The sequence below is a fragment of the Aquarana catesbeiana genome, linkage group LG07, assembly GCF_042186555.1.
Source record: "Aquarana catesbeiana isolate 2022-GZ linkage group LG07, ASM4218655v1, whole genome shotgun sequence".
Lineage (NCBI taxonomy): Eukaryota > Metazoa > Chordata > Amphibia > Anura > Ranidae > Aquarana > Aquarana catesbeiana.
The window spans coordinates 163,258,296-163,274,767 of record NC_133330.1 but is presented as its reverse complement, the minus strand read 5'-3'; the positions used below and the strand labels follow the sequence as shown (position 1 = coordinate 163,274,767).

At 45.9% G+C, this 16,472-nt stretch overlaps 1 protein-coding gene across 6 annotated transcripts in view; it reads left to right on the top strand.

Moving 5' to 3' along the window:
• The window catches only part of FIRRM (FIGNL1 interacting regulator of recombination and mitosis), a 399,519-nt gene that overhangs the window by 306,443 nt on the left and 76,604 nt on the right, over window positions 1-16,472 (top strand). For 4 of the 6 annotated variants that reach the window (XM_073592830.1, XM_073592831.1, XM_073592828.1 and 1 more), the window contains one exon: window positions 14,771-14,890. In XM_073592830.1, the coding sequence (XP_073448931.1) occupies window positions 14,771-14,890 (120 nt within the window). Of the gene's footprint in view, window positions 1-317; window positions 2,287-14,770; window positions 14,891-16,472 lie in introns of those variants that run through there. The other 2 variants (XR_012235300.1, XM_073592832.1) reach the window with 2 other exon arrangements.

The window sequence follows — 16,472 nt, the reverse complement described above, 5'->3', positions numbered from 1 at the left end:
TGTATATCAACAATTTGTCTAACTAAAAGACATTTTTAGTACATGTTTTGTCCTACTGCAAAAAACCCTATATTATAGAATAATTCACTGTGTTAGTTGTCTAATGAAGATCTTTGGGCTAGTATGTTAAAGTGGAGTTCCACCCACTTTTACAACTCTTCAGCATCCCTCACTAAGCTGCGCACTGTAAACGAATTGGATATTTTTAAATTTTTTTTCTCAGCACTTACTGTATATCTGCTGTATTCATTTTTCACTTCCTCCTCCCTGGCCGCGGCCCATCGCATCATTTCCTGTTTGCAATGCCTTCTGGGAAGGGGCGGCAACTTCCTCTGAAACTGCCGTTGCTATGGAAACCCGACCTGAAACCTATTACACTGCTTGTGCTGCACTGAGTATGTGCGAGATCTGCAAGGATGAGATCCAGGAAGAAATGCAGTCTGGCTTCAGATGCCCACACTTAAGATGGCCACGGCCTGCTGTAAGTTTATAAAATAACAAACTACTGCTATAAACTAACAAAACAGACCTTAGTTTACAGACTAACTTTACTAGAATACATTAAGCTTGTGTATTATAGGGGTATTTTTATTTAAAAAGTATCATTTCGGCCGGAACACCACTTTAAGTATGTGTTGCTCTTCTTCGGACTACCCTCTATAGCACATCTAGAGAAAGTGGAAATCATCTACTTTTGAAAAATGTAGTTGTACTTGTTCTTATCTTTAGCAATTCTTCCTTTGCTATAGTGAGCCTTTAGATACAGCACAGTAAGGCTGACCAAACACACAGTAGGCCAGATCAAAAAATTCCAGCAGATTCCTTCACCCACTCTAAATAGCACAGAATAATGAATCTCCCAGTGCTGTTATGACTAATTTTATGCAGTTGACCGTTTTTTGTCTGGTTTCAATTCTTCAGTCAAAAGATGTCAGGCAAGAGGAAGCCAACACAGCCACCCACAAAGCAACGTTTTGGCTGGTTCATCAGGAACCCAGACAAAGCTTTATCAGTGTACAGCCAGCTTTAGTATTGAAGGAACAAAGTATAAAGATCATCATAAATATCTTGTACAATAGCAATTTAACTTGTATATATATCTCCCCGGAACTGTTGTTTTTGCTTTTACTGAATTATTTATAACATGGATAAATCGTCCTGCCCACTGATTTGAGTGATCAATGTTTTGAACTGTTGCAATTTTTGTATTTCAAATAACCAGATGGACTTGTATAAAGCAACTGTGTCGCCAGATTACATTTTTTTACATAAGTGTACCCATACCAGCTGTAGAGCCTGGGTGATGAGGTCCCCTATAGGCTTACTATGAGGCATCCGCTGTCAGCTCTCCCTCCTCTGCGCTGAAGCCGGTCATGTGACTGGACCAGAGCAAATAGGTAGGTATAATCAAATCTCCTTTTACATGGTAGATAGATTAGACTCAAAAGAGGGTGGAAGTAGATTTAAAGTGTAAGATGGTGGAGACCACAGATAACTATAGCGCCACAATGTATTTGGACTTTACAAGCACAATATTGGGCAAACCAAACTCATTATAAAATTATACATTTATATTGTTTTCTTTAAAACAATAATATCAAACCACATAAAAACCATAAAAGGTGGTCATAAATGAACACCACCCACAAACGTAATTGGGTCCCTGCCAAACATATACATTCAAAGTTTTTCAATCACTTTTGTATGAAAATCTAACAGGGTCTTCTTTCTGTATATTCTTTCAACGCGTTTCGCGAAAAATGCCACTTATTCAGGACAAGATAGTGAACAGATAATATATTACATATTTAAAAAAAAAACAAAGTTACTATCCATTTTGCATACTGTATATTTTATAAATTTGCATAACAGAGATGAAATGCTCAGGTGTTGGGGAAATGTGATGGCCAATGTAAAAAGTGTCTCAGGCGGACATAGGGGTAATGAAAGACAGAACATGCATCAACCTGTACATATACGGACCATGGACAGACAAGGGCCAGAAAATATCAGAAAGCCACAGACTTAGACCATACATTGTTTCTAAAATCTATACTTACAAATGATAAATAAGGGAAGGAAGTACAATGAAAAATCCCTTTTATAACCTAATGTCTCCATATAACACTCTTGGTAGCACTATATATCCCACTAGGACCACATGTTTAGGAACACTTAAAGATGGTATCCAACTGTAAAAAAGGAATATATGGAGCGTACCATAATATAAAGCCGGTGGATACCTATTCCTATGATGGATATTCTCAGGAGAGAAGGGCATTGAATACTAGGGCTGTATAGAGCATCCCATACTTTATATAAGAATAGTAGTAATGCTGTATCAAACGTCCCTTCAAAAATGTGTATGTGTGTGTGTATATGTGTGTATGTATATATATATATATGTATATATATACCGTATTTATCGGCGTATAACACGCACCGGCGTATAACACGCACCCCAATTTAGGAGGGAATTTTAAGGAAAAAAAACTTTTTGGAGGGAAGTTGAAGGGAAAAAAACTTACATTTAAATGCCCTTCATTGCAGCTTTGTCAGTGCAGCCTTGCCCCAGTGCAGCCTTGCCCCAGTGCAGCCTTGCCCCAGTGCAGCCTTGCCCCAGTGCAGCCTTGTCAGTGCAGCCTTCCCCAGTGCAGCCTTCCCCAGTGCAGCCTTCCCCAGTGCAGCCTTCCCCAGTGCAGCCTTCCCCAGTGCAGCCTTCCCCAGTGCAGCCTTCCCCAGTGCAGCCTTGTCAGTGCAGCCTTCCCCAGTGCAGCCTTGTCAGTGCAGCCTTCCCCAATGCAGCCTTGTCAGTGCAGCCTTCCCCAATGCAGCCTTGTCAGTGCAGCCTTCCCCAGTGCAGCCTTGTCAGTGCAGCCTTCCCCAGTGCAGCCTTGCCCCAGTGCAGCCTGGGATCCCCTGTCCCTGCTTCCAGGGCTTCAAAATCGCGGTCCGCGATTTGAAAATGGCGCCGCCGGCGCCGAAGTACACAGAGCCGGTCCTCGGCTCTTTCCGGCGGCTCTCGTTTACTTTCGGCTCCACTCGTAGTCCCGAGCGGAGCTATCCGAGTAGGTTCGAATAGCTCCGCTCGGGACTACGAGTGGAGCCGAAAGTAAACGAGAGCCGCCGGAAAGAGCCGAGGACCGGCTCTGTGTACTTCGGCTCCGGCGGCGCCATTTTCAAATCGCGGTCCGCGATTTTGAAAATGTGACAGCGGGGATCGGCGTATAACACGCACCTGCGACTTTCCCCTGATTTTAAGGGGAAAAAAGTGCGTGTTATACGCTGATAAATACGGTGTGTATATATATATATATATATATATATATATATATATATATATATATATATATATATATATATATATATATATTATACAGCATATACATAAAGGAAGGAAAATTCAAATACCCTTTATCTTGTATACCAGGACAAAGTATGTATAAAATATCCAATATTTGTGGGCATAACCATACTCAAATTAATATTACACCTCTCAGGGCGCTTTTCAAGGCACTATGATTAGGAAGGAAAGAAAAATCGGTTTTCCTCTATGAATATATTGTGGGGGCAAAACTCAAGAAACTAAAAAGAGAAAAAGTAGAACAATATAGCACTGAAGGAGAGAGCGCCTACGATCAAACAGTTAGATTACCGCATATACAGTACCATCATCCCAAATATCAAATACAAGGAGAGGCAGGGAGTAGGGCAAGCCGCAGCTAGCTGCTTCTGTCGGCAGATGTCCCAACCCCCCACACATAGGAAAAAGCACAGGGGACTATTACGGTACTAAAGGTAGTTGGATATTAGTACAAGAAGAGAGGAAAAAAGTGGTAAGATAAAAAACTACATTTTAATAGAAAATCATTTTAAAAGAAGATATATATATCTATATATTACAATAACATATACAGTTGTAATACAGGACAAGGCAATATATACAACCATATGAATTGCATCAAGTAATAACAGAAATTGCAAACATGACTTGGATTCTCGACCGGTTTCGCGGTATTCACCGCTTCCTCAGGAGAGTAAAGTCTATAATATAGCATAGAAAACATGAAATAAATATACAAACATTTCACAGATGTATGAAGGTTTTTGTAATGGTTGCAGCAGAGTCATTGAATAATACATTAAACAATTATGTACAAGTTAAATATAGAAAGGACAGGCTCACCCGTTCAGGTATTCTCTGTAGGTATGTAGAGCCCCATACGATTCCCCCTGCGACGAACACAGGGGATAACAGAACAGCCTCTGGTAGATAAAGTATTTAAGTAATTGGTTTATGTGTGAGTCACTGAATCACAAGACCGAGCAAAAGGTAGTATAGTGTAGGGGTACCCATACGGTAGCTCGAAGGTTTAGAACCCAGTGTGCAAAGAAATGGTACTAAATTAAGTGGTTGAAAGAGGATAACAAGAAAGTGAGGGGGGGGGGGGAAGGGGGGGGAAGGGAGGGGGGGGGAGCGGGAGGGAGGGGGGAGGGGGGAAACGAGGGAGGAGAGGGAGTGGGGGGAGGAAGAGGGGCAGGGGGAAGAGGGAGGGGGGCAGTGAGAATAGTGTAGTGAACAGGACCTAAAACTTACATCCAGGTGAGAGATAGGTCAACCTTAAAAAGAAAAGGAAAGAGGAAGATTGCACACAGGTATTGAGAGCCAACACTTACCCCTACAGCATTGATCGGTGAGGGGGAATGAGATGAAGTACAAGAGGAACATATAGTAAAAGGGATCGTGATATACAGTAATTTGAACGATCCAAGCACTCATGGGCTAATGATGAAAGCTCCCCAGGGCTGAAGCCACTGGTGTATGCAGGAAGAGTAGTCACCGCAGCCGCTGTAATAGAGTAGAATAAATTTACCTTCCGCAGTAATAAAGAGGGAGGGGGGGGGAAGGGGAAATACCCACACAGTAGGGGGGAACAACAGAGGTAGGTCACTGGGGTGAAAAAGTACCAAAGCATGGGTAAAAAATAGGTAGCCAGTACCAAGAGGTATCAAAGTAAAAATTGTATGGAATCCCCAGTAAGGAAAGATATTGAATTACCAGCAGAGGAACCAGCATAGATGCTGCAGGCAGCCCTGTGTGGGGAGGCAGTGATCAACAAGTTCAGCATAAATAGAGGAAGAAGCAAGGGAAAAAGCCGACCAGGAGGAAGGACGGGGAAGGGAGGGGAGGGGAGAGAGGGGAGGGGGGGAGGGAAGGGGGGGGGGAGGCGAGACTTACCCCAAGTACTGTTCCTCGTTTAGCGCGACAATGGAGGGCTGTAGGCTCTTACTGCGGCCGTGTCCGGCCGCTATAAGAGCACCCCAACCCGGAAGCCAGGGACGGCATAACGAGGGCGGTCCCTGACGTCACCGGGTCTGCTCGCCCGCACTGCGCAGGTGCACTGTATGTGCTACTGCGCAAGTGCGCGCTCCTGTCAAAGGGAACCAAGTTCCCAAACAAGGAGACGCAAGCAGTCAAAAGACTGCCAGGGCGAGCATGTGTCCGTCGCCTAGGAGAAGGATCGGGGCAAGATACCATCAACAGAGTCTGGAAACGGGGGAGAGAGAGCCTGACCTTGTACAGCAACAGAATAAAACAGCATGGTACAACAAAATGAAATAAAAATAAAAATAAAAATAAATTATATACAAAATTATATGGAATTGTGTGAGGGTGTCAGCCATCCACAACTTTTAAGGATAAACCTTGGGCAGACATGACCAGTTCATTGATACTCGGTCTTGGGGTGACAATGGGAGGGAGTGGGGGAGAAGAGGGGGGGGAAGGAGGGGGAAGACAAGGGGGGAAAAAAAAAAAAAGGGGGGGGGGGGAAAGTAAGGAGAGAAAGGAACAGGGGGAGGGGGGGGGGGGGGGGGAAACCAGGGAAGGGGGGAGGGAGGGAAAGGAGGGAAAAGGAGGAAAAGAAGGGGAGGAAGGTGGGGAAGGGGACAATCGGGGAAAGAAAGGGAAAGGGGGGGAAGGGAAACGAGGGAGGAAGGGGAAGGGAAGAAGGGAGGGCGAGAAGGGGAGGGAAAAAGAAGGGAGGGAGAGGGAAAGAAGAAATAGGGGAGGAAAGGGAAGGGGAGAAGGAAGGGGGGGGGGGGAGTGGAACAAGATCTCATAAGAAGGCCCTATAGGACACCGACTCGTTTAGGCCAGGCGGGGTGGTGGCGTTGAGTCGCTCGATCCAGAGGGACTCCCTCTGCAATATCGAGCGATCCCAATCACCACCTCTAGTACCAGAAATTTGGCCACGGAATTGTCGAATCTGTGATAAAGTCCGATGTGTCGGCCGATCGTAGTCAATTTACCGTTTTCTGAGTCATAGAGGTGGTCACCGATTCTCTGTCTAAGTTCCCTAATAGTTTTGCCCACATAGAAAGCTTTGCATACACATTTCATGAGATAGATGACCCCCTTTGTAGCACAGTTCGCGAAGGTCCGTGGAACCAATATTTCCCCATTAGGTAGAATCACAGTTCTGCTTTCATGGACCCAAGGGCACCGGGGGCATTCCCCACATTGAAATGTGCCATTGGGGCCATTACGCACAGGTTTGATGGGGTTATAGTGGCTGGCAGTTAGTTGATCACGTAGTGATCGAGCTCTGCGAAAGACCACTTCCGGTGTATCTCTGATGTATTTGGTCAAGGTATGGTGTTCAGTCAAGAGGTGCCAATGTTTGGCTAGAATATTGCGCAGTACGTGGTGGTGTGCAGAATAGGTGGTAATAAATCTTACAGTTTCTGTGGGGGGAGGCGGTTTCCTATCTTTAAAAAGGAGAGAGGTCCGTGAACGTGCCAAAGACTTGTTATAAGCTTTGCGCAAGGTGGTAGAGGGATAGCCTCGTCGTAGGAGGCGATCGCGCAGTGCTTTAGCCTGGCGTTTAAAGTCGCTGTCGTGTGTGCAGTTCCTGCGTAGTCGTAGGTATTGGGCATAGGGTATGCTCCGTATCAGGGAATTGGGGTGGGCACTCGTGGCAAACAATAGGGTGTTCCCCGCCGTGGGTTTTCTATAGAGATCCGTTCCTAGGGTGCCATCAGGTTGTTTGATGATTAGTAGATCTAAGAAGGGGATTTGTTCCGTCTCAATTTTAAAGGTAAATTTAAGATTTAGATCGTTGTTATCGAGTTGACGTAGAAATTGTAAAAGTTTTTCCCTGGGGCCCGACCAGACCATAAACAGGTCATCAATAAAACGATACCATACCAAGATATCGTTTAAGAACTCCATGTACTGGTCATGAGCATGAATCTGTCGCTCCCAGCCGCCTAGATATAAGTTGGCATAGGCTGGGGCGCAGGACGTCCCCATTGCAACACCCTGTATTTGTAAAAATAATTGATCATTGAAAATAAAGTAATTCTTGGTTAGAATAAAGTACAGTAGTGTCAATATAAACTGATTCAGGGGCCAGGTCGTTGTATCTTGTTCAGCTAAGAAGGATCCAGCCGTCCGTACGCCCTGCTCGTGGGGGATACTGGAATAAAGAGCCTCAATATCAACAGCCACGAGCAGGGCGTCCGGAGGGATCTGGATACCCTCAAGATGTTGTAGCAGGTCGGTAGTATCCCTGATGTAGGACGGGAGGCTACGGACATGGGGCATTAGGAAAGCGTCAACAAATTTACTTGCGTTGTCTGTTAGGGAGCCTATCCCCGACACTATAGGTCTTCCGGGAGGGCGATGCAAATCTTTATGAGTCTTGGGAAGGGAATAAAAGGTGGGAGTGCGGGGAAACTTGGGGACCAGGAACTCCAAGGTATCTTTGTCAATGAGGCCTGAGAAGTAGGCCTCAGTGCAAAGAGCCCGGAGTTCCTGTGCAAAGGACTGAATGTGAGTGGGGGAGATAGGTCTATACCAATGTTTATTGTTCAAAATGGCAAGGCACATAGATTGATATTGATGGTTAGTCATAAGGACAATGTTCCCACCCTTGTCTGATTGTTTAATCACAATATCAGAACGTTGCTGTAGGGACCGAAGGGCTCGAGTTTGACTGAAATCGAGATTTGAGGAAAAATCAGGCCATTTTTGTTTCTTAAGGTCACTGATTGTGGCTCGCAAAAAGGCCCATATCTCAGGACAAGTGTTAAGGTCGGGGAACCTGCGAGATCGCAGACGAAAGGATTTCGGCAAGGGAGTGCATCTGTGGTCGACCGGAAGGTCACGCCTATTAGGTGCAGGGAGCGCAGGTACAGCTGTCCCTGCTGCAGATACATTTGGGAAGATATTAATATGATCAACGCTATCCTGTGAGGCTGCGGGATCTCCTGTATCTCCCTCGTCGAAGAGGAGCATCAGATCACGGAGCGCCCTGAATTCCTCCATCGAGAAACCCTTGGTGCGCTCCGTGAGCTCACGCTCCAATCCCTGGTTGATGCGGTCTTTATCATACATGAATCTAAAGGTTAAATTGCGTGCAAATAGATAAAGATCCTTAATTGTTTCAGTGACCTTAAGCGCATCAAGGGGACAGAAACCCAACCCCAATTGGAGTATCGAGATTTCCTCATTATTAAGTGTGTAGGGGGTAAGATTGATGACATTGCGATCAGTGTGGGGTGGGGAGGGAAGTGCTACTGAGACGGTGGGGGTTTTAGAACGTACGCATCTAGATTGCTCTGTTGTTTTTTTAGATCTAAAAAAATAGCATCCTCATTAACTTTAGTGTATTTGTTGGTCATTAAACCCGAATTCAAAATTTTAGGAATGGTACCGTGCAGTGTGGAGTAACCAGTTGCCCCTTCCACGGGGGTATTGGGATCCTGTGAGGTTTGTGTGGGAGGTACCTGGATAGGTTTGGGGCCTCTAGGGCCTTTCTTGTCTTTTTTAGGGTTTGTGGGTGGGGTGTTACCTCCAAAGCGAAGTCTCTTACGTGAAGCATTAAGTGTAGAAGAAGTAGTAGATTGAGTGGTATTTAAAGAGGATACCGTAGAGGACAGTGATGAGTCTGATTCGATGTCGGTAATAGAGTTTCTATTATTGGTGCGGGGGGGGCCTCGTCTACCTCGGCCTCTCCCAGGCCAACGATAGGCCAAGCCCTCAGTAAAAGCTGCTTTGTCCTTTGCAAATTTAATCTGTTTCTTGACAATAATATCCTTATTCATAATTTCCAAGCGTTCTCTAAGGTCTTTCCACTTGGTTTTAAAAACCATATTGTCGATCAAGTGAGAGTATTCAGAATTGAGTCGATCGATATCATTGTCAAGGAGGGTCATGTCAAGGGTATATTGGGTAATGAGTAGTCGATATCATTGTCAAGGAGTATAGCACTGAATAAAAGTAAGTGCTCCTATATATAACGGATAAAGGACCCACAGTAGGAAATTACAGTGGAAAAACTGCAACATCCCAAACGGCTAATAGGGATCAGTCATTATCCATTAATTCCTAGCCACATATTAATCCACTTCTCCAGACCTCACCTATACTTTTGAAGACGTGCCACATTCTTGTCCATCTGCAATGCCGCCTGCATCAGGGTGCCAACACGAATCCTTGTATAGCCCCACGGTGCCATTCAGGAGTGCCCCCAGCCACTTCAGGTACCGGCATGGCCGGACAAAGTCATTGCCCTGCTTGCATGCTGACGCGACACATGCATAAATACATGCTCACTGTGGAAAAAGACTCCGGGACATATTGGGCACCCCCCCCACCTACCAGACTTGTGGGCACCACCCACAAGGGAAGAAGCAGGATGGTGCACAATCCAAAGAGGGGGAGAAGGCCTGGGATGACTTTGTGCCATGGCACAGCCCACAGCACCTATTATATCCACACACTGGAGATCTAAACATCTGCCCCCAATAATCAAACCCTGGGGGGGAGGTTCAGCACGCCATGAGATCCAGTTGGGCATCACTACGCCATCCCACACCGACAAATCTCAAATTATCTATATATACAAACTTACACGTGTTACAAGTAGAAAAAAATACAATATCAATGTTCAAATTTCCAATTTCTCTTTCGTTCATTGACGGGCACAGAACTTCCTTTCTTGACCTTAGGGTTATATCACCACCTTCAGGAGTAGGACTAGGCTGAAAAAAGAACCAGCACAGCACCACCTAGGGGTGGTCCTTACTGGTAGTAACCCCCCACTCTGCTACAGGCAGCTGTGTTTTTTTTTTTTTTTTTTTTTTACAAAAGGTTTTATTGATAGTCATAGCAATTTCACAGTCTAACAGTGTAGAGAACGCATCATGAACAAACATAACATAAAATTTAGCATCTTATAAGTAAAATAAGTGTGCAGCTGTTTTTTTTCTGTCTAGTCTAGAAGGACCTGGCTCCCTGCTGGGACATATGGTTCCTTTGTTTTTTTTGTTTTTTATTATTATTTTTGGTCTGCATCTGTAATCAACTGCTGGGCTGGGTGTCAGGCTGGATATCATAAATCCTGGTAGTCTCCCCATCCTGGACAGGGGCGGGCTAGATGCCTCGCAGGGACACACATGACCAGGCACCTGACGTCTGGGTCACAGTGTCACTCCATTTAGGCGGGAGGTGGATCTGTCTTGGGCGTGTGACCCACAATCCCTGCTGGATGGGTAAGTACATGCTCCCCGGCCCAGTCCGGGCACAGTTTGGAGCAGTTGGGGTACTCCCTGGGGTGGTCGGTTCTGGGGAATCTCCTCCTCTCCCTCCCCTCTTCCCCCCTGTTGCGCTGCCTGGCAGCCATCGCTTGTTGCCACTAGGTGGACGTTTTGACCCCTACCTGACCTTTACGGGGTCCCCTCCAGGTGCAGGGTGTGTGGCTGGCGGCGTCTTCCGCGTGTAGCAGCCACCATTTGTTTGAGGCTGGGTGCCATGGCCATTTTCCTGTAGCTGTGGCGGCCATTTTGCCTTACTCTATGGGCATTCCTTGCTTAGGGCTCTGTCTGCGGAAGTGCGGCCATTTTCTGGTAGCCTCGTGGGGAGACTTCTGCTGACCCTCTAGCACTGGATGTTACCCCTGGAGCCTGGCACAAGCATGGATCTCCTTGTGGCTTATCCTATCTGCCAGTGGATGGACAGTACCGCTCCTCTGAGGATTGGGTCGTGGGTGGTGAGTCCTCCTGGGGTGCCCCCAATCTGCAGCAGTTAGAGGGGGTGTGTTTCTCTTCTCTCTCCCTCGTGAGTGTGCTGTCCCTGGTGGTGTCCGGTCGAGTGTAGGACTTCCATGGTGTCTGAAGCAGGTACCCCTCCCCCAGACACCCCCGTGACAGCAGTTGTTCCCTCTGGGTCTGCTGGACGCTTTGTCGGCGGTCCTGGAATCATTCATCTCCCGGGTTGAAGTGGTGTGCGGGCGTTAGGTGGGTAAAAAACGCCCCATACTCCCTTAGTCTGCTGGGGAGGACTCTGATCCGGAGTCAGGCTCTGCCATATCGGGTGGCCCTTGCCCGGAGAGCTCAAATGATGTGGCCCCTGATCCTTCGGACAGTGAGGAGGAATCCTCAGTGTCCGCTGCACATGAAAAAGCACTGGTGGGCGCACTCATTATAGCGAAGAATGGTGAAAAAGGGAGAATCCGGCGGGAGCGTCTGAAGTGGTGTCGGTTCCCTTTGGGTCTCATAACCCGGTCCTCACCGCTATTGTGTTTCCTTACCTGTCTTATTTCAATAGGTTAATCTACAAAGATTTATATATAAATGACTCCCGTGTTGTCTAGAAGTTTAAACTAAGGGGGCACTGCTGCAAATACCTGTGATTCTGATCCAGACAGAAAAAAAGAATAGAATAGTGATGGTGTTTGCGCTGTGAGAATAGGAAAAGAGGTGAGGGTAGTGTTACAAAAAAATGCTAGTGGAGACTGAAGTGGTAATGACAACTGAATAATTATACATAAAATCCAAGTAAATCAAGTAATGACTAGTGCAGTATAATCATACAATCAAAAGAATAGAATCAATAGTGAACACGTGTAAAACATATGAAATAAATATAAATGCCAGTCAAGTGATGACTCATATGAAAACACACAAAAATGAATCCAAAAGAATAAATTATAAAAGTGGCAAAATGTCCATGTGATAATAAGAAAAAGTTTAAAAAAGTCTGTATCAGACAAAAAAAGGATCAATCCCACCACCAGGAAGCACACTTGTACCAAATGCAATATTCAGTGATGACACCTCTGTGTCTGCAAGCAGCTCACCTTACTGCTGTAAGGTGTACAGCATATGCTGATCACAGATGAGGATGGTTGATGCAAAGGTAAAACAATCTCCTGTGTATTGCTTGAACGGTCCCAGTGATGGATGTTTAAGTTCATACGGAGAAACATAAAAAATTTATATAGCGTGATTCCGCGACAAACACAATGGGACAGGGGCAGATCAAACAGTAATGCACTCACTTTTATAAAAGGAGCATAGGCATCAATCCAACGAACGCCGAGTTCGTATGCCCTCAGGGTGGAAACTTCGGTCAGCGCCTGCTCCCCAGTGTTTGTCAGATGGACTTGGTTGATGTTAATGTAAACATGAAGAGATAATGCACATAGCGTAATCCCATATATAAAAGCCAATTTATTAATAGAAAAACTTAAACAAACTCACATATAAGAAGCTGTATGAAATAAAACATCCACGAGCGCCGAGCTCGTCTCCTGCCGTCAGGCTGTGTGTGTACCCGGTGCTCCAATCCCTTTTCCTATTCTCACAGCGCAAACACCATCACCATTCTAATCTACAAAGATTGGGAACGCCCGGATCAGTCCTTTTCATTCCCGAGATGTTTTTCGGTGAGTTACCCTTTTGAGGAGAGTCTGCTTAGAAATGGTCTTCCCCTCCTGTCGTTGATCCTCCCATATCTAGGTTGAACAAGGCGACCGTGATTCCGGTGGAGGGGTCCCCTTCTTTCAAGGACCCTGCCGACTAGAAAGGTCGAGGCAGTCGTTTGGTCTATGTTTACAATGGCGAGTTTGGCCCTTCGTCCGGTGTTGGCCACAGCTCTGGTGTCTCAGACGCTTGCTAAGTGGGCTAAGCTATTAAACCGCGAGTTGGGTAATGAGCAAGTTTCTCCGGTCTGTGTGGAGCTGGTAGACCAATTAGTGCAAGGGCTCAAGTAAGTTTGTGATGCGGTCTTGGGCACCACCCCGTTACTTTCTAAAATCTTGGTGTCGGCCATGGTTCTTCGCCGGTTGCTTTGGCTTAAGCCCATTTTGGACCTAAGATCCCTGAACCAGTATCTACTGATCCAGTCCTTTCGGATGAAGTCTGTCCGCTCAGTAGTAGCCTTGCTCCAGATGAGACTTTCTAGCCTCCGTCGATATAAAGGACACGTATTTACACGTACCTATCTTTCAGCCTCATCAAAGGTTCCTGCGATTTGCAGTAGAGGAACGTCATTTTCAGTTTGTGGCTCTACCCTTCGGGCTTGCTACAGCTCCCTGGGTGTTCCCAACGGTCCTAGCACCAGTACTGGATATTTTAAGGGCCCAAGGGATCTTGGTGCTCGGGTATCTGGATGACCTGCTCAGAGATCACTCACTACAGGCTCTAGAACAGAGCATAACGTGCACAGTGCGGTATTTAGAAAGCTTAGGCTGGATCTTAAATACTGAAAAGTCACCTTGAGTCCAGCTCAAAGTCTAAAGTATTTAGGTTTGATCCTAGATACGGTCCAAGCAAGAGTATTCTTGCCACCCGCAAGGATCTGTGCCCTGAAGAATCAGGTGCGTCAGTTAAGGGGCACCGGACAACCCTTTATTTGGCTCTTTATGTGTCTTCTAGGGAGGATGGTATCCTCGTTCAAGGCAGTGCCCTATGCCCAGTTCCACTCCAGGCCTCTACAACAGGACATCTTGGCTTGGAACAGGAGAGTACAAGCCCTGCATTATCCAATGTTCTTATCTCCTCAGGCACGCTTAAGCCTAAACTGGTGGTTCCAGGATCAAAACCTGCAAAAGGGAAGATCTTGGAGAGTACTGACTACAGATGCCAGTCTCTCAGGCTGGGGAGCGACCCTAGAAGGGCTCACAGCTCAGGTGAAATGGTCAAGCACAGAACAGATCCTGCCCATCAACGTCCTGGAATTACGGGCAGTACAACTGGCCCTACGGTCCTGGGCGGTGGAGCTTCAGGACTACCCTATCGGGGTTCAGTCCAACAATGCCACTGCAGTGGCCTATATAAACCGCCAAGGTAGTACCAGGAGTCGTTCAGCTCTGAAGGAGGTGAACCACATACTAGCCTGAGCAGAGGGACATGTGCCAATTCTATCGGCCGACCATATCCTGGGAGTAGAGAACTGGAAGGCAGATTATCTCAGCCGCCAGCAGATCTGCCTTGTGATGATGGGGCAGGGCTGAGCCATGGTCTCTGTGTCTAGACAGCGCAATTTGGAATAAATCCTGCATGAATGCCCCCATAGGAAGCGGCTTCCTATGGTGGAATTCACAAAAGAGATGCAGCCAGGAGCACAGACAGGACCCCAGAAGAGAAGGATCGGGGCTGCTCTGTGAAAAACCATTGCACAGAGCAGGTAAGTATGACATGTTTATTAATTTTAATAAAAAATGACGATTTACAATGACTTTAAGCTTAGTTAGGTTTTGACTTACCTTCCACTTTAAACATTTGGGTAGGGCTGGGGTCAACAGATCCAGTCTTTTGTATATTGAACACTTACAGATTTTCCATCCCCACTGTTAATACTCAGTTACCACATGGAAATTCTGAAAGAATCCACATATCGTTCTTAAAGCTATGTTTATTTACTCTGCATCATTTTGCTTACCTGTACTGTTTATATCATGAGTTTTCTGTGACCGTTTAGGCTGTCGCTTTTGTGGAACCAATCAACAGAAGACAGGAACGACTAGAGGAAGAAAAAAGCATTTTGGAAAAAAAAATTTCTCACTGTGTACAGAAACGTGAAGAATTTCTTTCCTTAGAGGCAAGTGTAGTCTTCATAATAAATGTTTATCTGGAGACAGATTTATTTATTCATTCATCAGCTTTGGTGCAGTGATTTTGCTTTATAAAGCAACATACTTTCCAGATGAATTAATGACTGTAAAATGTTCGTAAAACTCAAACAACTAAATGATTGATTAAAAAATCGAGTTTAATAATTTAATTTATTGTATTGAATCATAAATACATGCCATTGTTTGGGGTTTGGGACCATTGGAGCATGGGAGAATAAATTTCATCATATAGATCCTCTGACTAGGCTAAAAAAATATGTATGCATATGTTTGTTGTAAGCAGTGTTAATTTTGTCGTCTAATTTCGATTTCATTTTAGTCATAGACTTTTGACTAAAATGCCATTTTAGTTTTAGTCGTATTTTATTCATCGGAGTTGTTTTAGTTGCATTTTAGTCAACTAAAATCTCCAGTACATTTTAATCAACTAAAATCTCCAGTATCGTAAACAAAAATATTGTTTTTTGACAAACAGAAGTGCTACTTTAAAATATATTTTAAAAAAATTAAAAAAAAGCTGTAAACTCTATTGGCTGTAATGCTATTTCACATATTACCTGAATAAAAAACTGTTCTTTGTTAAAAAGAAGGAAGCCCTTGTCACCGCTGGAGACCACATCCATCTTCGTCCGTCTCCTTTCCAGGCCAGCCGGTCACGGCACAGGGTTTTGAAGAAACGGCACGGGTGGCCGTTCCTTCAGAATGCATGCGCCGATGACATATTTGGCTGCATATACAGTAAATATCTCCTAAACCGCACATGTTTAGGCAATATATACAGGACCCCTATAGGTAAGCTTTATTATAGGCTTACCTATAGGTACAAACAATAAATGAAAGTTTACTTCCTCTTTAATAATGAAAACAAGGGTGTCTGAGAGGAGCTCCAGGTATCCTGAACTCAATCCTTCCATCCTCGCATCTAACTGCCCAAAACAGACCTGCCAATCTGTTCCTCTCTGTCCCCTGCTGAGTCCTGAGCGGATCTTGAGTGGAGATTCTGCCTTGGTTGTCCGGGAGGCCATGCATTGCTCAGGCCTGCAGCCGCCATCTTGCTGACCTCTACCCGGCCGGAGCGAGCTGATCCCAGCCTGGGGTAAGAGACTGCCATCCGTCCTTGAGACTGTGTAACATCCTCCCTCCTGCCTGCCCTCCACCTGCCTGGCGTGGTCTGATTGCCTGCTGGGCCGCTGGGAGCGCTTGCGGCGGCCACGGCCTAGTTAAGCCTGCCTGACACCGCTGTTTCCTGAGTGGCTACCCCGCAGGAATGCGCTGCGGCTGGCCTGGCCTCAAAGAGTGCGGATCTTGCTGCCCCATCATCCATCTCCCTGCAGTGGCCTGGTGTGCTGACCGGTGGAGACTGCCTGGGTGGAACTCAATCCTTCGCCATCCACGCATCTAACTGCCCAAAAAAGACCAGCCAACTTGCCAATCTGTTCCTTTCTGTCCCCTGCTGAGCCCTGAGCGGATCTTGAACGGAGATTCTACCGTGGTCGTCCGGGAGGCCGTGCATTGCTCAGGCCTGCAGCCGCCATCTTACTGACCTGT